Raw genomic sequence first — 20,002 nt, 5'->3', positions numbered from 1 at the left:
GTCAAGGACATATTGTATAACAATACATGCCAAGTATGACACAAAACTCATAGAACTTCATTAAGATTGCCTGAAAAGAGACAAAGAAAGACATTAATAAGAAAACAAAATGACATTTTCAAAATATTTTACATATACATACAATACATTCAGTAAAGTGTTTAAAAATATGTATTTTAAAATGACTTCCCTATATTCAAATAAAAAGGACTGGGAGAATTGGTCAGAGCAAAATTATAGTCGATTCGCGTAACCCAGTAAAAACAAATTGCACAGTACCGGCATAGCACTGAATGTTTTCTGTTATTAGGGATACATAACTGTCCCTCGTTTACAGTAATGACAGTTGTGAAAGAGGCTCTTCATATGGTGCCTTCAGGTACTGTCGGATGTTTAGTTATTTATGAATAAAGTGTACATTTACGACCAATGGGGCTAGTGTTATTTTATAAGGACACATAGTGCCAAATTCATGCTTGTTGCTCAGTTTATTCTTACTTGTCTCCAGCTGCCGCGCAAAATATCTGCTTGCCTGTTTGTGGTCTAGCAGACGGATGGGTGAGAGCCGGGTAACACCGGGAGCGCTTGAAGGCAACAACCATGACACGCTCCCTTACGTCACGTGAATACACGTAGAGGGCGGAGCTTATGCTTACAGTTGTTGAAACCTAAAGTGAGCTACCCCGTCTTTTCTGTAGGGCAGTGTGTAACGTTAAGCCACAAACACATCCAGTTATAAAGATGTCGGCAGTTTGTGTTGCCTTGAGTCGAAATGTTTTGGCTTTAAGGAATTCAGGGATGATGGTGGTAAGTAGCCTACAAAACAATTTGTATTTGATTTATAATAGACATATTATAGACTCATGGGTTAATAAATGTGTAACCTATGTTAACTAATGGGCTTTTGTGTTGATTGATTGACTGTTAAAGTTCTGCAAGGCTACACAATACCATCTAACGCTTTGTCATTAAACGGAGTGTAATGATACACCCTGCTCCCAGGCTGTATGTTTGTGAAGGCTAAATGTGACAGAATATTGAATAAACCTGTTCTGGCACTCTCTGCTTCAATGTGTGAATGACATTAGAAGATCTTAACATTAAGCAAAACAGTTCACGTTTCATTGTCAATATAATAAATGCTCAGTAATTTATGCAGTGTGAATGAGCTGAGCTGTTGTGCAACTCCTCCCTCCTATTTTATCAAGTATGGTTGTTTTTAGCAGGTAAGGTACACAAACACCTGTTTACTTTTCATAACTATGTATTAGATAGTTATTGTTAAGCAGCCTAAGTTATTGTGCTTAAGTTTATCTTCCATTGACCAAACAGTCAGTTAGGTAAGCGACGACTGCACAGTGATGTAACACTTTCATGTCAATTCATCCAAACTACCACTAGAGGGAGACTCGACACCTTCTCATGCAAAACGACAGGCTCGAGACAGTGATCATTTCTAACCTGAAAGTGTATTGTATTTATTACATTTTACAAAATATATTATGTTTTGTAATACTGATTAAATGTTTTTTTGGGAATGATTTTATTATTTTGTTATTTTGATGTTATGGTACCTTTGTTTTATTATGTTAGTTTTTCTCTTCATTCTATTGTAAAATACAGATTGTTAATTTTTACATTTGTTGTTGTTTGTATGAGGTTATGTATTGACAATAATAGTATCCTCTGGTGTTGTGTGATAGAGTTACCAAGTGCTTCCTGTTTTAGCCATGGTTAATGTTCCTTTTGTACATTACAGGCCTTTCTAGTCTTTGCGACCACTCAAAGCACTTTTACAAATAGAAACCTACATTCATACACACATGAACAGACTGGTGGAACAGCCGCCAGGGGCAATTCAGGGTTCAGTATCATGCCCAAGCACACACATGCAGTCTGGAGGAGCTGGGATTGAACCGCCAATGTTTCAATAAACAGGCAACCTGCTGTACCTCCTGAGCCACAGCTGCCCCTCTTGCTTCTATTGCTTTTGTACTCTTATCTGAAAGAAAGTGCTGTAGTTATGCCATGAATTATGCCTACTGTAGATTTACTTCTCTGTGATTCAAATAATCTGTGATATAGATGGTGCGGTACGCTCAGACTGCCGCTGCCCCGGCTCCTGAACCCAGGGTCAAGAAGTTCCAGATTTACCGCTGGGACCCTGACACCACTGGAGACAAACCACGAATGCAGACGTATGAAATTGATCTCAACACGTAAGTCATGACCGTGTCCATGAACACAAAATATTTTATAGTATTTTACTTTTTACGTTAACATACTCAATGTCATAATCTATTGACATGTTTCTGTAAATATAGCTGTGGTCCAATGGTTCTGGATGCCCTCATTAAGATCAAGAACGAGATTGACCCCACACTCACATTCAGACGCTCCTGCCGTGAGGGTAAGAAACAAAGAACTTCTTGATTCATCTTGCTGGTAATATAATAATTGTATTGTCTTGCATTTCAACATGATTTTGTATTTCTCTAGGTATCTGCGGCTCATGTGCCATGAATATAAATGGTGGCAACACGCTGGCATGCCTTAACAAAATTGACACCAGCACAAGCAAACCGACCAAAATATACCCGCTCCCACACATGTATGTGGTCAAGGATCTGGTGCCTGTAAGTACTGCAAGTGTGGAATGTGTATTTCCATGGCCATATTAAAAAGGGTATAGCACAGGTTCATGAGCACAAGAGCAAAATGACAATAAAATGAGAAGATAGCATGAATTTATAAAAGGAATAATAGAGTCATATATGGTGCATTTATTAGTTGTTTGGGTGCCTGTAATGAGTTCTCCCTGGTATGATTTCCACCAGGATATGAGCAACTTCTATGCACAGTACAAATCCATTGAGCCCTACCTGAAAAAGAAGGGTGAAACTCGAGAAGGGAAGGAGCAGTATATCCAGTCTGTGGAGGACAGGCAAAAACTGGTAAATAAACCAAATTCTTACTGTAACAATTAACAGACCTCCCACATCCATCAGCCATATTAGAGATGTTCATATTTTGGCCATAGTTCATCACTAGGATTTTTTTTTAAGATATAACAATTTTAATGATGGCATTATGAATTGCCTGTTCGTCATACAGGACTACAGAGACTCTCAGAATAAGCTGTTCCTTCTTAACCCAACAGGACGGCCTGTATGAGTGCATCCTCTGTGCTTGCTGCAGCACCAGCTGTCCCAGCTACTGGTGGAATGGAGACAAATACCTGGGACCTGCTGTCCTAATGCAGGTGGGTAAAGACACTTTGACAAGAATAAAAGTCCAGAGCCACACTAGGGGTCTTGTGAGGCTGTAATGAATATTCCAAACCAGAAACCAAAATTATTGGGTGAAAGAAAATAGTGAGGCACATAGGAAGTTTAGTCTGAGGGTGGTGCCAGAGCAAAGGCCAAATTGTATATTTAATCAGATGGTGCACTTTAACAGCCTCAGCTGTACTAAGGCTCAGCTGTGCTTTGAGCTCCTGCTTGCTGATGTTAAGAGTTTGTAAATCGACTATGTGGTGATGTGCTTTGAGGGATGTCAGTTCATCTCAGTTCCTCTAAAACTCATCATGCATATTTGGCGGTTTAAGAGGAATAATGTCATGAACTGAAGTGGTACACGTGTTGGAAATATGACCTGGCAGTGATCTTTCCAAATTTCATAGTAATCCATTAAATCAATGAAGACATTTCATTCTGGACTAAATTTTTTCTACCAATTTACCAACACTAATGTCCCAACAATGTGACCCCTCATTGAAAAAGGATCATAAAACTTAAGGTTCAGATCATTTAATAGCTTTGAGTCACGGATTGAAAGTCAGGGTTAAATTGATTTTAAAATGCTCTACTTTGACTCTGATGTAGCCCGCCCTCTCTGTCTGTAGTTACCACACTGTGTCAAAGGGAAGTGTACAGATATTAGAGAAACAGCAAAAAACATTTTTCTGTGATGACAAGCATGCCCAGTGTCCCGGTAACACCAACATTTAAAATATATACAAAAATGATTCATGTTGGAGCAAACAACAGATAACAACTGTGTTTTTATCCCACAGGCATACCGGTGGATTATTGACTCCCGTGATGAATTCACTGAGGAACGTCTGTCTAAACTTCAGGACCCCTTCTCACTCTATCGCTGCCACACTATCATGAACTGCACTAAGACTTGCCCCAAGGTACATCCACACACAAACACACATTATCGCACAGAGTTCATAGAGTTTTTGTTTCTCACTGTCCGTTTGACACACTTATCCATACTGCTCCACAGGGACTCAACCCAGGAAAGGCCATTGCACAGATCAAGAAAATGATGGCAACTTACAAAGAGAAGAAAACAGCAGCTTCATGAACATCTGAAAACCCAGCAGGTTCAAGATCCCCTCATAATACCTTCAACTAAGTTAAGAGGAAGAGAAAACCAAGCAGGAACTTTTGCCTGCATCAGCACCTTTCGTTAATATCATGAGTACGAGTGAGGCAACACATTGGACCACTATTTATCTGTGAATGTGAAACTACTAGGGTCTGTTGTACTTACTACTTAGGAATAGCTCATGAAATTGTATTCAGACTGTAACGATTTAAATATGTGTTGTGTATGTGCTGGATTCATTATCAAGGTGAAATATATGTTTTTGAATGACGAAAGAACACATTACCCATATTGATCGCGTTTATAATTTACATTGCAATAACCTATATTGAAGGATCTAATGAGACATTTTTAATTGCCAAAAAAGACTTCACACAAAAATAAACAGCCCTAAATAACAAGATACTTTCATTTTATGACATTATTTTATTTGTTACGAGGTACCAACTTATTTTGTTCGATCATCAAATCAGAGTTCTCACTTAACATTTATTATCTTAGATATATAAAATACTTTGGTGTGATGTTATGATAATACACTTCCATATGTTGTTGCAATAAGAACAAGATCCAGTCAGCCTAAAGAGAAGAAGCTGATGATGGCTCTGTTCTATTTAAGTGTCCCAGCAAGTCGTGAAAGTGTGACATTGGGATTGCATGCACAATACAATCAGTCTAAAAAAGAACTATCTAAATGGAGCACATCCAACTGACAACCAACTGCTCAACGTCAACAAAACCAAGAAGCTGATCTTTGATTTTTAGGCAAAATGAAACAAAGACACTCTCCTGTCTACATCAGGGGAACTTAGTGGAACCCTTATAGGTTCATGGAAATCAGCTGCACAGACACGGCCCTCACACATCTCCATGGCAGTGAAGAAAGCTCAGAAATGGCTCTATTTCTTAAAGATACGAAAGAGAATTAACTTTTACAGAGTAATAGAAAGCATCTTGACTGGAAACATCACAAACTGGCATGGGATGTGCACGGCAGGATGGCTCTGCAGACGGTGATTAAAACTGCTCAGAAGACCATTGATACTGTTGATGATAAGTCCTTTTCCATCAGTACCCATTTCCCAAGCATCAGTGATGTCAGTGAGGTGAGGTGCCTGCAGAGCCCAAAGCATACTAAAACACAGTACCCACCCAACCACAGCCTTTTTAAACAGCTGCCATCTGGCAAGACATGAAGAAGTATACTGTCGTAGGCCTACCAGACCTAAGAGCAGTTTCTTTTTCCAGGCTGTGAGACTCCTAAATTCATCTTCACTGCACCATGTAAAATAGTTTTATTTACCTATTTACTAGGCCTAGGCTATATAATATTTGTACATAGCCTAATGTTTGCCTTTCTGTGAGTAGTACAAATGGATACTACAGTTTATCTCATCATACAATCCTCTGTTTCAAAAGGATAAATAAATCTACCTTGTTGAATTATTTGATTGTTTTATTAGTATTTCATTATCACCACTACCGTTACTCTTATTTAACATCTGGAACTTTGAATTCTCTTTCCTCCTGCTCTTACTGGCACTTTACAAAAAATAACCGACCAATAGCAATATGTGTGGTTCAATAGTATTCTGATAGAGAATGTTGAATCAAACTAAGGTTTTAAGTCTTTGTTGGGAAAAATGCTATTTTGAAATATCGTGTTATGTAGAGAAAATAATCAGCAGGCTGAAATTAGCGTGACGACATTTCTACACATGGCACGCTTGTGACTATTTTGGACCGCGTGACTTCCCGTAGGGAGATAGTTTCTAGCTAGGCTTGCACAATGTTTTTTTGTTGTTTATTTTTTTAAAGAACCTTTCATGTCTGGTTAGAAGAAAACCTGTCATTTAGGTTACGATGTTGTGACAGAAGGTAATGTGGAGGCTGTCGTCTTGACCAGAGGAATGGACAGGCGATGTAAGTGTGCTTGAATGCTATTGAATATCTGCAGCGTTAACCATTCCCTCCCGAGAGCCAGTAACGTTACAGAGCAAATACCAGCCGAGGGACGGTAACGGTAGCTTGACGTGCTTAAGCCTGTTCTTTTGCTTACAAATGCTGAATTATTGCAGGTTTTATAGTGGCAGCAACGGACAGGGTAATTTGCTGTCAGCTCGCCTGTAAATGTACCAATGTATCTTACATTTGTTCGGTAAAAACAAACACCAGCAGTATGCTACCGTTACTAACGTAACGTCTCGCTTAAACACGGAACGTTAGAGTTCCTTCACGTTACCTACGTAGGTTGTATCAAGCCAAGCTGATGTTTTAGTTTAGGGAGGACTGTAACTGGCAGGTGTATTTTTATCTGTAAAAGGTCCTGCTCAGCACATTTGCTGGTCACAATTCTTTAAAAAACTTGGCACATAGCAAAAACCTTTTATGTTATGTCTTTTTTGCAATACTTGATTGAAATACTCCATAATGTTCACTAGCTAGTTGCTGTAGGTTGGTGCTGGGCAGGCAGTATACAGTTGTATTTATTACATAATACAATACACTGCTGTTGGAAATGACACCGGTGAGAGCAGGGACACTGAACCAAAACAGTAAATGAGCTGAGGGGAATTGCACAGTTGGGTGATAATTTTTGGGGGGGCTTCATTACCAGGAGCGACCCTTTTCTCATACATGTGAAACATTATTGATATAGAAATATTGATTATAGCAGCTTTAAACTCTCAAATACTGATATTGGCTGGGCTCTAGTCAATACACTTTACTAGTGCTGCTGCCCCTTCTTGATCTGCTACTACTTCTTCTATTACTAAGGCTGCTATGGCAATCTATGAAAGTTGCAAAGACTAGGATTTAATAGAGCCAGGCAGGTATTGTAGCGTTAGATGTCAGGCTGATATAACACTTGCGTTTATAAGCTATTGGCCCGGTGTTGCGCTATTTGAGGTTTAGGTTTTTTTGCATCCTCAGCTCAGATGACTGTCGAGTCATTTGTGTATACTCATTTCCCTTTTTTGACATTGCAGAAAGTTTGCCCTGTGTAATGGTCTGGTTGAAGAAGAAACCGAAAGCCAGTCTCTCTTAGGGTGTCACTGGACAGAGCAGGATTAATGAAGTCCTATTTGTAGGCATGATATCCACTAAATGTCTGTGAAGGTTCTCAGTCATCCAGGTCATAGTTATCCAAAGAAGGTTAAAGTCAAGGGCAACTGGACTTGGTTGAAGATACTGTGCACAGTTATTGTGTGCTGCATGGTTTAAAAGAGACATAATGAAGGCTTTCATGTGCCTGGAATTCCTGTGTGTTGAGATAGTCTAGGGCGAGGCATGTGAATAAATTAGTCACGTGAAACCAGCTGTAATTTAATACCACCTTCCACAATAAGGAAATTATGGCAGCTTCAGTGTAGCTTTAATGTCAAATAGATAAGTCTTCAAACAGGTCGTTTTAAATAGTCAGAGACACAGCAAACCATGTTAGAACAATACATGTGATTTGGCAAAATAACTAAGTTACATGCTCAGTCACATTTGCCTTGATAAGCTTTCACATGACATTACATTAATATCATGTGCATAATGACAAAACAGAAGACCCAGTTCTTGTTTCTTGAGCAGTGTTGTGCTGTGTATGTAGAGTAATGTCCATACAGTACAAGAGCAACAAGTTACTGTTCTGGTACCTTTAACTACAAGCAAACTCTTACCATGAGAAAACTATTATTAAATCTAATATGTATTGATGAAGAGAAGTTCACCTTCCTTTATCTTTGTTATTGTTGGTGTAGTCATATTCATGAACAAACCACAAATTAATCATATTAAACTGATATAACAGATAGGCTAGATATACCAGCAACTTTCATCTTTGCTTTTATAGTGTCCACAGATCTTAATAGCATTCGTGGGAAACGATTCCCGACGTTGGAAAGTTTACTGTAGAGCCTCAACCTTTTTTTGAAAGTCCCGCCCCATCCAAGCTGTGATTCGCGAAAAGGGACATTGATGAACGCTTCGGCTTAATGAAAAGTTGAACAGGTTTCAACTAAAGGCATTCCCGGCGGAATCCATTTATACTTTGTCTTCTTTTTACTTTTAGTTTGTCACACAAACGCTCAGCACCTGGTTGGGTAGGATTTTACTTTTGTGTCCTCCACTACCTCCGTTCGTGTTCTCTTTGTGCCCTTTTGGAACAAGGCTTTGCAAGGTTTATGTTACGTAGACAAGCCACAGAGGGAGAAAAGCAGGCAGGTGAGCGTGAAGTAGTGCAACCTCGGTAATGCAGTTTATATAGGGCCATTATGAATGGCTAAGAGAGCCCGATAAGGACAGAGCAGAAAAGAGGACAGGTGTTTCTTCTCAAGAAGAAAAAGTCACGGTGAACCAAGAGTGAAATGTAGAAGACTTGTACTGCGTCCTGGCGAGTACCGCACGCGGGGAAAAGGACCTGCAGTAGCAGGTGGGACTCACCATCTTTATCATATTCATATATCATAGATATTTTCGGGAAAATATTCCTTTTAGACTTACGGGGTCGAGTTGACGGTAAGCTCAGTTTCTTCTTTCCGAAAAAGCGTTTTAATATGGTAGTTTTTTTTTTTTTTTGTTACTGACTCTTGGATGCGGAAGCAACCGTGTAAATATACAAACATCGTTCTTTACTGCACTTTATGGTAGATTTTTTTTATCTGAGCGGTGTTTGTATAGTATTATATGGACTTAATGGATTTATGGCAAATTTAGAATACTTTATGGGATATATCACTCTCCTCTGTCTTAAAAGTTAATGTTTATATGGGAGTGTTTCTCGTACTCAGATGTGTGTAACCTTAAAACAGTTTATGGTAACTCTTGACTCACATAATTTTGTTTTATCCTCCTTTTTTCATTAGAATTTCTCAGGGGCTTTTGCAGAGGGATTAAATGAATATACCCTCCAAACATACAGTTGTGTTTTGTTTAACACACTGACCCATCCTATAAGTGCTGATGCATGTGCTAACCTCAGTACTAAGTTCATACAAAATATGTTTAATATTTTTTAAACAATGCCACCAAAAAGGTTGTGGCAGTTTGCAACATGGACATAACTAAAGATCTGAAGTGTGTGTTCTGTAATATTGACCAATAGGGTGTGTGTTGTGTATTCTGCTCAATCCATGTGAATGTTGTAGCAGAGGAATGGTTGTGTTTGTTTATTCTGTAGGTAGTGTGGTGGAGCCGCAGAGCGGACTTCCATCGCCCAGTCCACGAAACCACCTGCTCAGTCCTGAATCACACATGGTAAGAACCTCCACAGTGTTTCCGCTAAACTGACAATGGACATTTGCACGTTTGCAACAAAGAATTAGATATAGACAAGAAAAGCAAAGAGTAAAAACTGGGAAAATCTAACAAATATAAGTAAAGTTGCAGAGTTTTTGTTGACAGATGACAGTGGCTTTCTATCATGTGATATGGGTGCTGATAAGCTAACCACCTGCAGTATATGGAAATTTACCTCTATTTGAATCCGAATGGACTGTCTGACTCCTTTGCCCCACCAGGATGTTCAGGGTTATAAATGGGTGCGCTGGCGAATGTGGTTGTGCCGTCTGGCTGCTGTGCTGTCCTTGGGTCTCCTCCTGATTGTGTTTCACTGGCGCCCAAGGCTTGCTGTCCTTGCCCGCTGCTGCTCGTGCCCTCTGGCTTTGGCGGATATTCTGCTAATAAGAGTGAGAAAATAAATTGATTCCAACTCAGATTTAAAAACCCCTTGATACCTGGCATTATTACTAAAACTGGATTTTTTTATTTATTTTTTGCATTGCAAGAATTACAACTGACCTGCATGCCAATTTGTCCCAAATCCATTTATATTCTTCAAAACCCATATAGAACTGGCTTTAGGTCCGTAATAGGTGAGACTGGCCTGGTCATAAAATATCAGATTGAACATAAAAATTATCATTGCTATAATAAAATCTGCACTGAAATGTTAGTTTCTCAGTCTGGTATATATAATAATTAAATGTTCTGTTATGTGTGTTTAAAAAATTTTATTTTTTTTTTTTAAACTTTGTACTGCATACATTACATCGGCACAAAATCTTAGGAATTACCAGCTTCAGTCTTAAATATTGGCCCTCAAACATCCACATTCATCAGGTGGTAGTAAATACGTAATCTTGCTTCATCAGTTTCTAATCAGTATGAATTACCAAAGCTCTGTACAATCACTTTGATCTGTTTTAACATGTACTTGTTCTGCTGGGTAGAACGGTAGGATAGGTTTATATTTGTTGCTCTGGCTCATGGCATTCTGATCACCCAGCATGAATGTTGGTGCAAGATGGAAAAGAGGAGGAATATGTCTATGGCAGAATGCTGTCTTACGGGATCACAGATGTATTTGTGTCATTTCTCCATCAGGACAGTTTCGGCCAGCATCATGTGGTGGAGGTCTTCACAGAGGAGGTGGAGGAGGGCAGGTAAGTTACATGTCTGATGTCTGCATGTTTTTCTAAATTCTGTGTTTTACAAGATTAAAACTGTTATCGATACCAATACATTTGATGTAGCCTATCAAATGTGCATATAGGAATGTTTAAATTCATGTGCAATTATTTATGGGGACATTACACAATTAATGTATTGTGTATTTTTACAATACATGTACTGTGATTTGCCCCTTATAAAATAGGTTATCACATCATTACTGATAATTTTCTTCTGCTGGACAGCCTGCATATGCTGCTCGATGGAGCTTTTTTATTTTTTTCTATTGGAATATCTGACTCCGCCTGTGCAGCCACAGTGTCTTCAATGAGCTTGCGCCTTGCACTTTTCAGAATTTGTTGAAGTGATAAACTCTTGCTAGCATGCTGACTTCAATATGATGGCGCATATGTCCACACTTGGACACAGAGAGCAGATAAGAGAAGCTGGCTGCTCGTACACCAAAACCCAGAAGTACCTATAGTTTTTCTGTTCGTTTGGCTCAAGTGCTGTGAAAAAGACAATTATAATGCTAGGGAAGCCCCCGATTTATAAATGGCATCCACATATAGGCAGATATTTCGAAATTCCGCGTTTAATTGATTCCGCAGAAATCATCAGGCTCTACATATCTGCGATTAACTATTTGTGGGCTCTGCTTACGTGGGTTGTCCCTCACAGTTTGCAGTTGTTGGGACAGCTGGAGGACACTGAATGGAGAGATACCGTTCAGCTGTACAAGGATGAGGTAACGAAGAAGTGAATGTTTGGAATTTTTGGGCAGAATAATGTTCTGAAGGATCTTCTTTCCCAGACTACAAGTGATCTTTATTGTTACAGAAAACGCTTCTGCGCTACTACCTGTTTGAAGGACTGCGCTACATCTGGCTGGACAGGAAAGGAGCTTTCTGTCGTGTTAGGTACTGTAATATGAGAATCCAAGTACTGAGCAGCTACGTTAATCATGTATATTTTTACATTTTTTTTATTTAGATAGTTTTAAACTTGTGCTACTTTGCACTGATACTGTTCTGTTTCAATATATGAATAGAAAATCTACCCATTTCCTTTTTTGTTATCATAGTGTTGAAACCTTCTGTCCTTGTCTGTAGTGTCCTCAATGAGGACTGGACCTGCAAGGACCTGTATAGCTTCCAAAAGGGCCTGAGTCACCTGGAGCAGAGCTTTAGGTAGGAACGGATGCATGAATGGAGAAATAAATGGATTCTTAAATCTCAGAGGGCACCGCTGAGTCATTCACAACAATAATTCTTTCAGGAGACGCATGTACGGGCTCAACCTTATTGATGTGCCTGTGAAGCCTTACATAAAACTGCTGTTTGAGGAGGTGAGATGGAAAAGTCTTCTATACTTTTTATACTGCCTCATTTGACTTTTTGTGATGGTTTGGAATCTTTGAAGTCATATTTTTTTCAGAAGGTGTCAATTAATTCCTTTTGTATCTCTCTTTATCTGCTTCTTTAGGTCCTCAACCCATTCTATGTGTTCCAGTTGTTCAGCATCACCCTGTGGATGATTGATCATTATTTTGTTTACGCCATATGTATATTCATTATCTCTATTTTGTCCATAAGTATCTCACTTTATGAGATCCGCAAGGTGAGCCTGTAGTGGGATACTCGATATGATTATAATTGGTTCTGCATATGGATGTAGATAATATTATATAAACCTTCTTTGACTTTACTCCACAGCAAAGCATCACTCTTTGCAACATGGCCCGGTTGGTCACAAATGTCACAATCCGGAGAAACTCAGGAGGTGAGTTTTTGGAAATGTATTGTTATTTTTTCTAATACGTGATTTCTTGTAGTTTCAGAAACTGGTCTACATGGATTTGTATTCGATTGATATTTAGGCTTAAATTTGTTCACTTTGCAGCATCTGTGCTTCATCTGAAGGTCAGTGGCAGACATTAATAAAATGAAGACCTGAAGACAGTAAGAGTTTTAGCCTGCCAAAAGAATGAGTGAGAGCAGCATTTCTTGACATTAACAAAACCCTATGACCACCTTGTTTTCCTGAAGGGTTGGTGAAGTGGTTTATTGTTTTAATTCACAGCCATGGTTTAATCTAGTGCCAAATAACCATTATTTGAAGGGTAAGTGTTACGTTACCCAGGTGTTGAGATGTATGACAATAATAGTTATCATGTATTCTCCATAAATAGATGTAACTATTGAACCACCGGTGTCTCAGTTCCCCTTTCCTCAAGACTGAAAATCAAAAGTAGTCAAATCAAAAGTCTAGACAATAAATTGTAGAGTTATCTGTGGGATTCTATGTCCCACTCTTTGTCCTCCATAGAGGCATTGGAGTTACCACTTCTACATGGTTATCATTCAAGTGGGCTGAACTGCTAGTCACCACTAGTGGAGCTATGGAGTAATACACTCACCTAAAGGATTATTAGGAACACCTGTTCAATTTCTCATTAATGCAATTATCTAATCAACCAATCACATGGCAGTTGCTTCATAGCATTCAGGGGTGTGGTCCTGGTCTAGACAATCTCCTGAACTCCAAACTGAATGTCAGAATGGGAAAGAAAGGTGATTTAAGCAATTATGAGCGTGGCATGGTTGTTGGTGCCAGACGGGCCGGTCTGAGTATTTCACAATCTGCTTAGTTACTGGGATTTTCACGCACAACCATTTCTAGGGTTTACAAAGAATGGTGTGAAAAGGGAAAAACATCCAGTATGCGGCAGTCCTGTGGGCGAAAATGCCTTTGTTGATGCTACAAGCTGATAGAAGAGCAACTTTGACTGAAATAACCACTCGTTACAGCCGAGGTATGCAGCAAAGCATTTGTGAAGCCACAACACGCACAACCTTGAGGCGGATGGGCTACAACAGCAGAAGACCCCACCGGGTACCACTCATCTCCACTACAAATAGGAAAAAGAGGCTACGATTTGCAAGAGCTCACCAAAATTGGACATTTGAAGACTGGAAAAATGTTGCCTGGTCTGATGAGTCTCGATTTCTGTTGAGTTCCTAATAATCCGCTTGCGGCTATATTCTCTAATATTTTTTATCTTCTTTGACCTGAAGTATTTGCTTTATCTTGTATTTTCCATCTACTATATTTATTGTTATGCCCCAGAATCAGAAAGCAAGCTATGTACGTGTAAAACTTACTTTGAAATAAAGCTAATTTATCAAATGCAATAAAACATTACTAATGTGTTAGATGGATATCTTTTCTTTGCCAGCTTGGAACTTCATGTGGACATACTTCCACATTAACATTTATCTGCCCACCACCACTTAGATGCTAATAAACTAAGCTGTTGAATCATTTGGCTACAAAGACATTTTCATATAGAATTTGAAACTGCACAGCTTCGTTTTAATGATGCAGCACTAATCAGCCAAATTTAGTACCCTTACTCAATCTGATCCAAATGTTATCAAAAGCCCCACTGGGATATCAAAGTCAGGCTGGTTTAATCCATGGCCAGTCAACAACGGTTTTTACTTATTTAAATAAATTAAAATGCAATGAAATGTGTAGTGTTTCAGTGTGCAGCTTTGCTAAGTGAATATAAACTTATCTACATGCTCATGCATCACAAAATTGGCAGAATACCTAGTTTTACAGCAACAGTTTTATTTTGAAGGCGGATACGCCAAAACAGGAAGTCTTTAGTGGTTCTCGGGAAAAATGAAGTCACCCAGCAAAATGTTCATTTTTCAACAAACTTTGAACCCAGTCAGTGGATTGAGGAAGCTGCTTTGAGCACCTCCTAAGTTCAATACAAGCCAGGTGTTATGCCTACCGAGAATAGCGTGCACCTCCTATTACCGCTTTAGGACGCTATAATATCCTTTGTGGGGTTCAAAGTATATTTTAACATTTACAGTAGTTAATATATTACAATATGAACTAACATTTGAGATTCAGCAAATATGGTAATGACCACGTTTGATCAATGTGCGAAACTAAGGGTCTGAAGTGCATCTTGGTGGATGCATAGTTCACCAGAAGAGTGCCACCTGCCGAGATTTGCATCCCCACTTTCTCAGCATACATGACCGTTAACTGCCCAAGAGGTGCGTGCAATTCTCGGCAGGCAAGCAGAATTTGGCACAAACAAGGTTTACACAACATCTGCAAATCAGTGGGCTTCATTCCCCCTTAGTACCCACACATTCAGTATCACTTATAACACATGCAGCTATACCGCTCAAGCCAAGAAAAATCCACACAAGGCACAGAGCTAGAGAGACAATTTTATTGAATCATGGTCTTATTTGATTCTTATCTGGTTCTGTTCAGTATTTGAATTAGTCGAACAGACCAAAGCCCATGTCGTCATCTGATTCCTCAGATTCCTCCTTAACCTCCTCCTTGGCAGCAGCTGCTGGAGCTGCAGCAGTTTCAGCAGCTGCTGCAGGTGCTGCGACAGCAGCAAAAGCAGATGGGTCTGCCAGGAAGGCCTTGACCTTTGGAGGACAAAAAAGGTATGTTAGTTTTTCCTTTATGTGAAGTAGTTTCTTGGTAATGCAAAATGTCTCAGATTATAGGCTCCAGGACAATTTTGAATCTAAGGGGCTGTCTGAAAAGAGGCATCCTCACTGACCAGAAACACTGAACACATGTTGCTCTTGGCAGCGTGATTAATTCATCACTACACAGGTTTCAACTAAATACATGTCCTGCAGTTTAACTAATGGGATCAGTTACTGGTCTGATGTGTATACCTTGTCTGCCAGGGGGAAGGAGTAGTCTGTTTCAACAGCGACAGCCAGGACTCTCTTGTAGCCATTGATGATTGAGTGGGGTACAGAGGCCAAAGTGGGATAGCCAATCTCCAGACACACGCTAGCAATGTTCCTCACACCCTAAAGAATGCACAAATTTTATTTAACGAACCAATTTACAGATTAACAATTGGAAATATGACAAAAGCGATCTTATTGAATTAGTTTTAGTTGCAAGAACAGTTCTTTATACAAAGACTTAATCTCACCTCCAGGAACCTGGCATGCAGAGAAGCCTCTGTAATGTCGAGCACCTCAGGACTGTAAACACTGCCATTATCATACACCTGCTGGATGATCAGGCCGAAGGAGAAGGGTGAGATGTTCAGCATGTTGAGCAGTGTGGCCTCGCTGGCACCAACCTTGTCGCCCGTCTTGATCAGACCGACGTCACTCTGGGGACAGAAATACTGGTTAGTTACTGATGCAAACATTTTTGCTAGACATTCGGTTAGAATCAACATCTGTGTTTCACTGTAGGCTGGAACAGTTGCTTCAACAGGACGTCCTGTGTGTCAGTGAAATAACTCCGTGTAACACTTCCAACTCACCAGGATTTCAATGGTTCCCCTGGAGATCTTGGTGGTGATACCCAGAGCCTGGAAGAAAGAGGTCTTCTCGGGACCCAGACCAGTGTTCTGGGCTGGTACAGTCACATCACAAGGAGCAATGGCTCCAGCACGGGCAGCTGCAGGTACCTGGGGTATAACGAGTTTATAACAGTTTAGTGTGCCATTTTGCCTGACTTGCATATTAAGGGCAGGCTTGAACGGGTTTCTGGAGGCTCAGCAAGTTTTAAGTTGGATTCTCCCATTTTCTGTATAAGTGTCTGAAACCTTACGTCCCTGGCAGTCAAGATAGTGACTGACAGGTATAGCGAGGAAACAGGTTACTATCTGCAGGGGGAACGACAAAGCAGCACCAAACAAGCTGCATTGTAACTTATCCTGCACGTCGACAGTGTGAGAATACTGTTAAACTGTACTGATCAACTTGGTTCCTAGGGTGTTACTGATTGCAGCTGCACATGACCTTCAGAAGTCATGTGCTAGCACTTACTGCTGAATAATGTTTATTCAGTTAGACACTTTTCCAAGATGTTAAGATGTACTTACTAAATGTAAATCTACACAATGATGCAAGTGTATATCTATAGAGACGTCGTGCATCATAAAATTTTAGCAGCAATCTAGACTCTGGTTGTACAACTAGAAGCACACCAAGTGGTTGTTCCGTCAGATTTCTCTTGGGCTTTTACCTTGTTGGCCAGCAGCAGGTCCCTGACCTCAGCCAGATCCTCCTTGGTGAAGACAAAGCCCACATTCCCTTTAATGTGGGGCAGGAGCCTGTGAAACCATGAGATTGACTGTTAAATATGTAAGCAGACTGCCATTTCTAAAATGCTGTTAATGTCTGAAACCTTACGTCCCTGGCAGTCAAGATGGTGACAGACAGGTATAGCGAGGAAACAGGTTATTGTTTGCAGGGGGAACGACAAAGCAGTACCACACAAGCTGCATTGTAACTTATCCTGCTATAAATAACTGGTGGTTCAGAGTAGCAAAAGTAGAGGAAACCATAAACTTACTTCTCCAGAGCAGGATTGTTCTCCAGGTGGCCACGAATGGCTTTGCGCATCATGGTGTTTTTACCCATCAGCACCACAGCCTTGCCACGCAGAGACAGACGGATGGTCTGCATCTGCTTGGAGCCCACATTGTCTGCACCCACAATGAAGCATTTTGGATAGTCATCCAAAAGTTGCTACAGATAAAGAGCATAGTGACGTTAGTAAGTCACAGATAAATAAGACTGAAAGTAACTTACTATGTGTATATTCGATATACACTAAACAAAGATTAGATTATGTGTGAATATGAACTTACATAAGTCAAGTCCTACTTACGATGATTTTCATAAAATAGTTGGACTTCCACGTGGCCCTGTCTTCCCTGGGCATCTTTGCAGTGCTTCCAAGGATCGCTTAACAGCTGGTTTAAAGACAAGGTAGTACCTACAGCCCAAAAATAAAAATACATGTAGTTTAGATACCCAACAGGAAACGACACAATCCTAGATATCCTGTATATCCTGACATGTGGTCGACGGCTAACGTTGCAGGCTAATCGCAGGTTAGCTAAGAACAGGCCGCGCTAGCTTAACGTTAAGTCACAACCGTACCTTGAAAGGGGCATAACACATCTTTAAAAGTGCTATAGACGATTTATCTCAAATATAATCTTGATCTTTATCTTGATATTAGGGTCTTCGTTTTCTGAAAGCACGAAAGACGAGCCTTACCTTATTCAAAGGGGTCGCGTGAAAGAAAGAGGAAGATGATGGCCGCGAGGAAAATATATACCAAACTGGTGACCAATCACATTGGAGTTACGGCATCAGCTAAACAACTATTGGATGGTTGGTGTGTCAATCACACCAGCCAATAAGAAGAATCCATCTCACTACAGCCTACGAGTCACTCAAAGTAGATCACGTGTCAACTAAAAGCAGTAAGCATGGAGTAAAGAAGGGTGTTTCTTTCTTTCAGCCAAGGTTTAAGGTTATGGTAACTCGCAAAGTGAATACCGGTGTTATATCCATATATATGTAGTTAGCTAACATATCTAGAGCAAAGCAATGTTACCGTCGGCTCTACTGCTTCCGTCTGAGGTCTGGAACCACGTTTTTGGCTACCTGTCAGCGGCAGACAAGTTTAGCGTCCGGGCGTCCTGCAAGTATTTCAAAAAACTTATTGACCACGGATCTCTTTGGAAAGACTGGTCAGTAGTTCTGAGTTTTCAGTATGGCTCTTACAACAGTCAGTTCTGGGCCAGTCTCCGCCGCAGAAGAGTCACAAGTGTGGTGGTGAGGAGCAGCAAAGCTAAGGACTGGAAACAGCTTGCCCTGTCCCTTCCTTCCCTCACCACAGTGGTAATGGACAAAAGCTCCCAAGCGAGCCTCGACTGCTTAAAGGACTTTCCAGATTTGAAGCGTCTGGCTATTAGAAACTGTCGCACTTCTCTTTTGCTAGATGCTTCCACAGTCTGCCGGCCCCAGCAGCTGACCCACCTTAGCATGTGTGATGTTAAATTACCCACTACAGCAATGGGTATCTTCATTTCTGCTGTCTCCCAGTTTGCAAATCTGACACACCTGGTCTGTCATCAGATTGGGATCTCTGAAGAACCCATTTGGATGCTTCAATCCTTACTTAATTGCCTGCCTAAGCTGAAGCACCTCTCATTGTCCATTATGCACATACTGTTCGCCCCTCACAATATTCCCAGAGGAGCACATGGACAAGCTGGTGTCCCAGCCTTGTCCAGTTTGGAACTAATCAGCTGCATGGAGCATCCATTACCAGAAGATGCAATGCGGCTGATGCCTGGCCTGACGAGTCTTGCTGTTTTCTACAGTCACTCAGGTCAGGAGATGCCCCAAAGACGGCCATCACCTGTGGGTCACCTGAAAACATGGCTGAGTGATCTCCCTCAACTGTCAACCCTGGTCATTGTCAAGGGCCCGCCTGTTAAGAAGTATGTCACCTCCATTCCAGCCACAGTGACCAGTCTCACACTGCGTGTTGCAGGATTATCCTCTGTGGACATGGCAGCCGTAGCAGCGCAGGTGCCAAATCTCCTGCACCTCCATATCGACCCCTGGCCCTCACACTTGGGAGCTCACACAGCTCAAATCCCACAACTTTTTCCAAAGCTCAAAACACTCAAACTTCGCCATGAACATGTACCAGAAAAAGATTTCCTACACCTTCACCAGCTGCAGGACCTAGAGTACTTGGAGATTCTTGATAGCCACCCGCACCTCTCTGAGCTCGCTGGCAAGCTCCGAGCGCTCACAGAGTACAGACTTCAGGTCACAATCTCTCCTTTCCAGAGAGATGTGTTGTCTTGTCCTTGTGTTTGTCAGGTGTATTGAACTACTTTGTTTTAATAGGCCAGTCTGATTGTAGACATTGTTGTTTGACCACTGGAGAACCAGTTGGGATCAAATTATTGTCTGGGGTTTTGATTTTCAATACAATTTGAATGGGTATTTACTTGAAACTAATACAGACTTAAAAAATTAAATGGCGCTCACGGAGCTTTACCGTGTAGTTTTATTTATTTAGTGACAAGGGGTCACAAAATAAAAGGTATGGGGTCATGAGATAATTAAGAAGATAGAAACATGTTTCTGCTACACAAAATGATATTTAAGTAAGCATCCCTTGGCCAAGCCAAAAGGTTGGGAACCAACTTAAAAGCTGTAGTAAACATGTGTAATGTCCTGCATTTGATATACACAGAGTGCACCTTCTGACTTTATTGAACGGGATACAGATTTCAGATTTTCTTCGTGTATAACACTGCTAG

The 20,002-nt window shown here is 40.5% G+C and overlaps 3 protein-coding genes and 1 non-coding gene across 7 annotated transcripts in view; 2 read left to right on the top strand and 2 right to left on the bottom strand.

Annotated features, from left to right (window-relative positions):
- The first annotated feature begins 679 nt into the window (after window positions 1–679).
- Window positions 680–4,799, top strand: LOC123975230 (succinate dehydrogenase [ubiquinone] iron-sulfur subunit, mitochondrial-like). The gene is made up of 8 exons (XM_046056514.1): window positions 680–807; window positions 2,086–2,219; window positions 2,325–2,410; window positions 2,500–2,636; window positions 2,838–2,954; window positions 3,161–3,262; window positions 4,076–4,198; window positions 4,294–4,799. Exons 1-8 carry the CDS (start codon window positions 742–744, stop codon window positions 4,372–4,374), a joined length of 846 nt encoding a protein of 281 aa, XP_045912470.1. The 5' UTR covers window positions 680–741; the 3' UTR covers window positions 4,375–4,799.
- Window positions 4,800–6,159: 1,360 nt separating this feature from the next.
- atp13a2 (ATPase cation transporting 13A2) overlaps window positions 6,160–20,002 on the top strand; it is a 97,092-nt gene continuing 83,249 nt past the window's right edge. Inside the window, exons 1-10 of one of the 3 annotated variants that reach the window (XM_046055860.1) lie at window positions 6,160–6,321; window positions 9,569–9,645; window positions 9,909–10,076; window positions 10,774–10,832; window positions 11,521–11,587; window positions 11,680–11,759; window positions 11,952–12,029; window positions 12,118–12,187; window positions 12,325–12,459; window positions 12,555–12,621. In XM_046055860.1, the coding sequence (XP_045911816.1) occupies window positions 6,309–6,321; window positions 9,569–9,645; window positions 9,909–10,076; window positions 10,774–10,832; window positions 11,521–11,587; window positions 11,680–11,759; window positions 11,952–12,029; window positions 12,118–12,187; window positions 12,325–12,459; window positions 12,555–12,621 (814 nt within the window). In that variant the 5' untranslated portion in view covers window positions 6,160–6,308. Of the gene's footprint in view, window positions 6,322–8,371; window positions 8,822–9,568; window positions 9,646–9,908; window positions 10,077–10,773; window positions 10,833–11,520; window positions 11,588–11,679; window positions 11,760–11,951; window positions 12,030–12,117; window positions 12,188–12,324; window positions 12,460–12,554; window positions 12,622–20,002 lie in introns of those variants that run through there. The other 2 variants (XM_046055859.1, XM_046055861.1) reach the window with 2 other exon arrangements.
- Window positions 15,087–17,977, bottom strand: rplp0 (ribosomal protein, large, P0). Of its 2 annotated transcripts, XM_046055865.1 has the most exons (8): window positions 17,931–17,977; window positions 17,536–17,643; window positions 17,218–17,393; window positions 16,888–16,975; window positions 16,181–16,327; window positions 15,839–16,024; window positions 15,570–15,710; window positions 15,087–15,311 (listed from the first exon to the last, which is right to left on the bottom strand). In XM_046055865.1, the coding sequence occupies exons 2-8, from the start codon at window positions 17,587–17,589 to the stop codon at window positions 15,153–15,155; spliced, it is 951 nt and encodes a 316-aa protein (XP_045911821.1). In that variant the 5' UTR covers window positions 17,590–17,643; window positions 17,931–17,977; the 3' UTR covers window positions 15,087–15,152. The 2 variants fall into 2 exon arrangements, with proteins under 2 accessions (XP_045911821.1, XP_045911822.1); XM_046055866.1 differs by lacking the exon at window positions 17,931–17,977 and having other exon boundaries at window positions 17,516–17,643.
- LOC123975891 lies at window positions 16,455–16,582 on the bottom strand. The gene has a single exon (XR_006826184.1). It is a non-coding gene; the product is annotated as a small nucleolar RNA SNORA63 (small nucleolar RNA).

Source organism: Micropterus dolomieu, linkage group LG08 (assembly GCF_021292245.1).
Source record: "Micropterus dolomieu isolate WLL.071019.BEF.003 ecotype Adirondacks linkage group LG08, ASM2129224v1, whole genome shotgun sequence".
Classification (NCBI taxonomy): domain Eukaryota; kingdom Metazoa; phylum Chordata; class Actinopteri; order Centrarchiformes; family Centrarchidae; genus Micropterus; species Micropterus dolomieu.
This window is presented reverse-complemented; position numbering and strand designations above follow the sequence as displayed.

Coding starts and splice junctions, on each gene's coding strand:
- LOC123975230 (XM_046056514.1), top strand. CDS start 742: ATGTCGGCAGTTTGTGTTGCCTTGAGTCGAAATGTTTTGGCTTTAAGG. Junction 808..2,085: donor GGAATTCAGGGATGATGGTG/GTAAGTAGCCTA, acceptor TCTGTGATATAG/ATGGTGCGGTACGCTCAGAC. Junction 2,955..3,160: donor TGGAGGACAGGCAAAAACTG/GTAAATAAACCA, acceptor TTAACCCAACAG/GACGGCCTGTATGAGTGCAT.
- rplp0 (XM_046055865.1), bottom strand. CDS start 17,589: ATGCCCAGGGAAGACAGGGCCACGTGGAAGTCCAACTATTTTATGAAA. Junction 16,328..16,887: donor ACCTGCTGCTGGCCAACAAG/GTAAAAGCCCAA, acceptor GTTATACCCCAG/GTACCTGCAGCTGCCCGTGC. Junction 15,711..15,838: donor TGCATGCCAGGTTCCTGGAG/GTGAGATTAAGT, acceptor TGCATTCTTTAG/GGTGTGAGGAACATTGCTAG.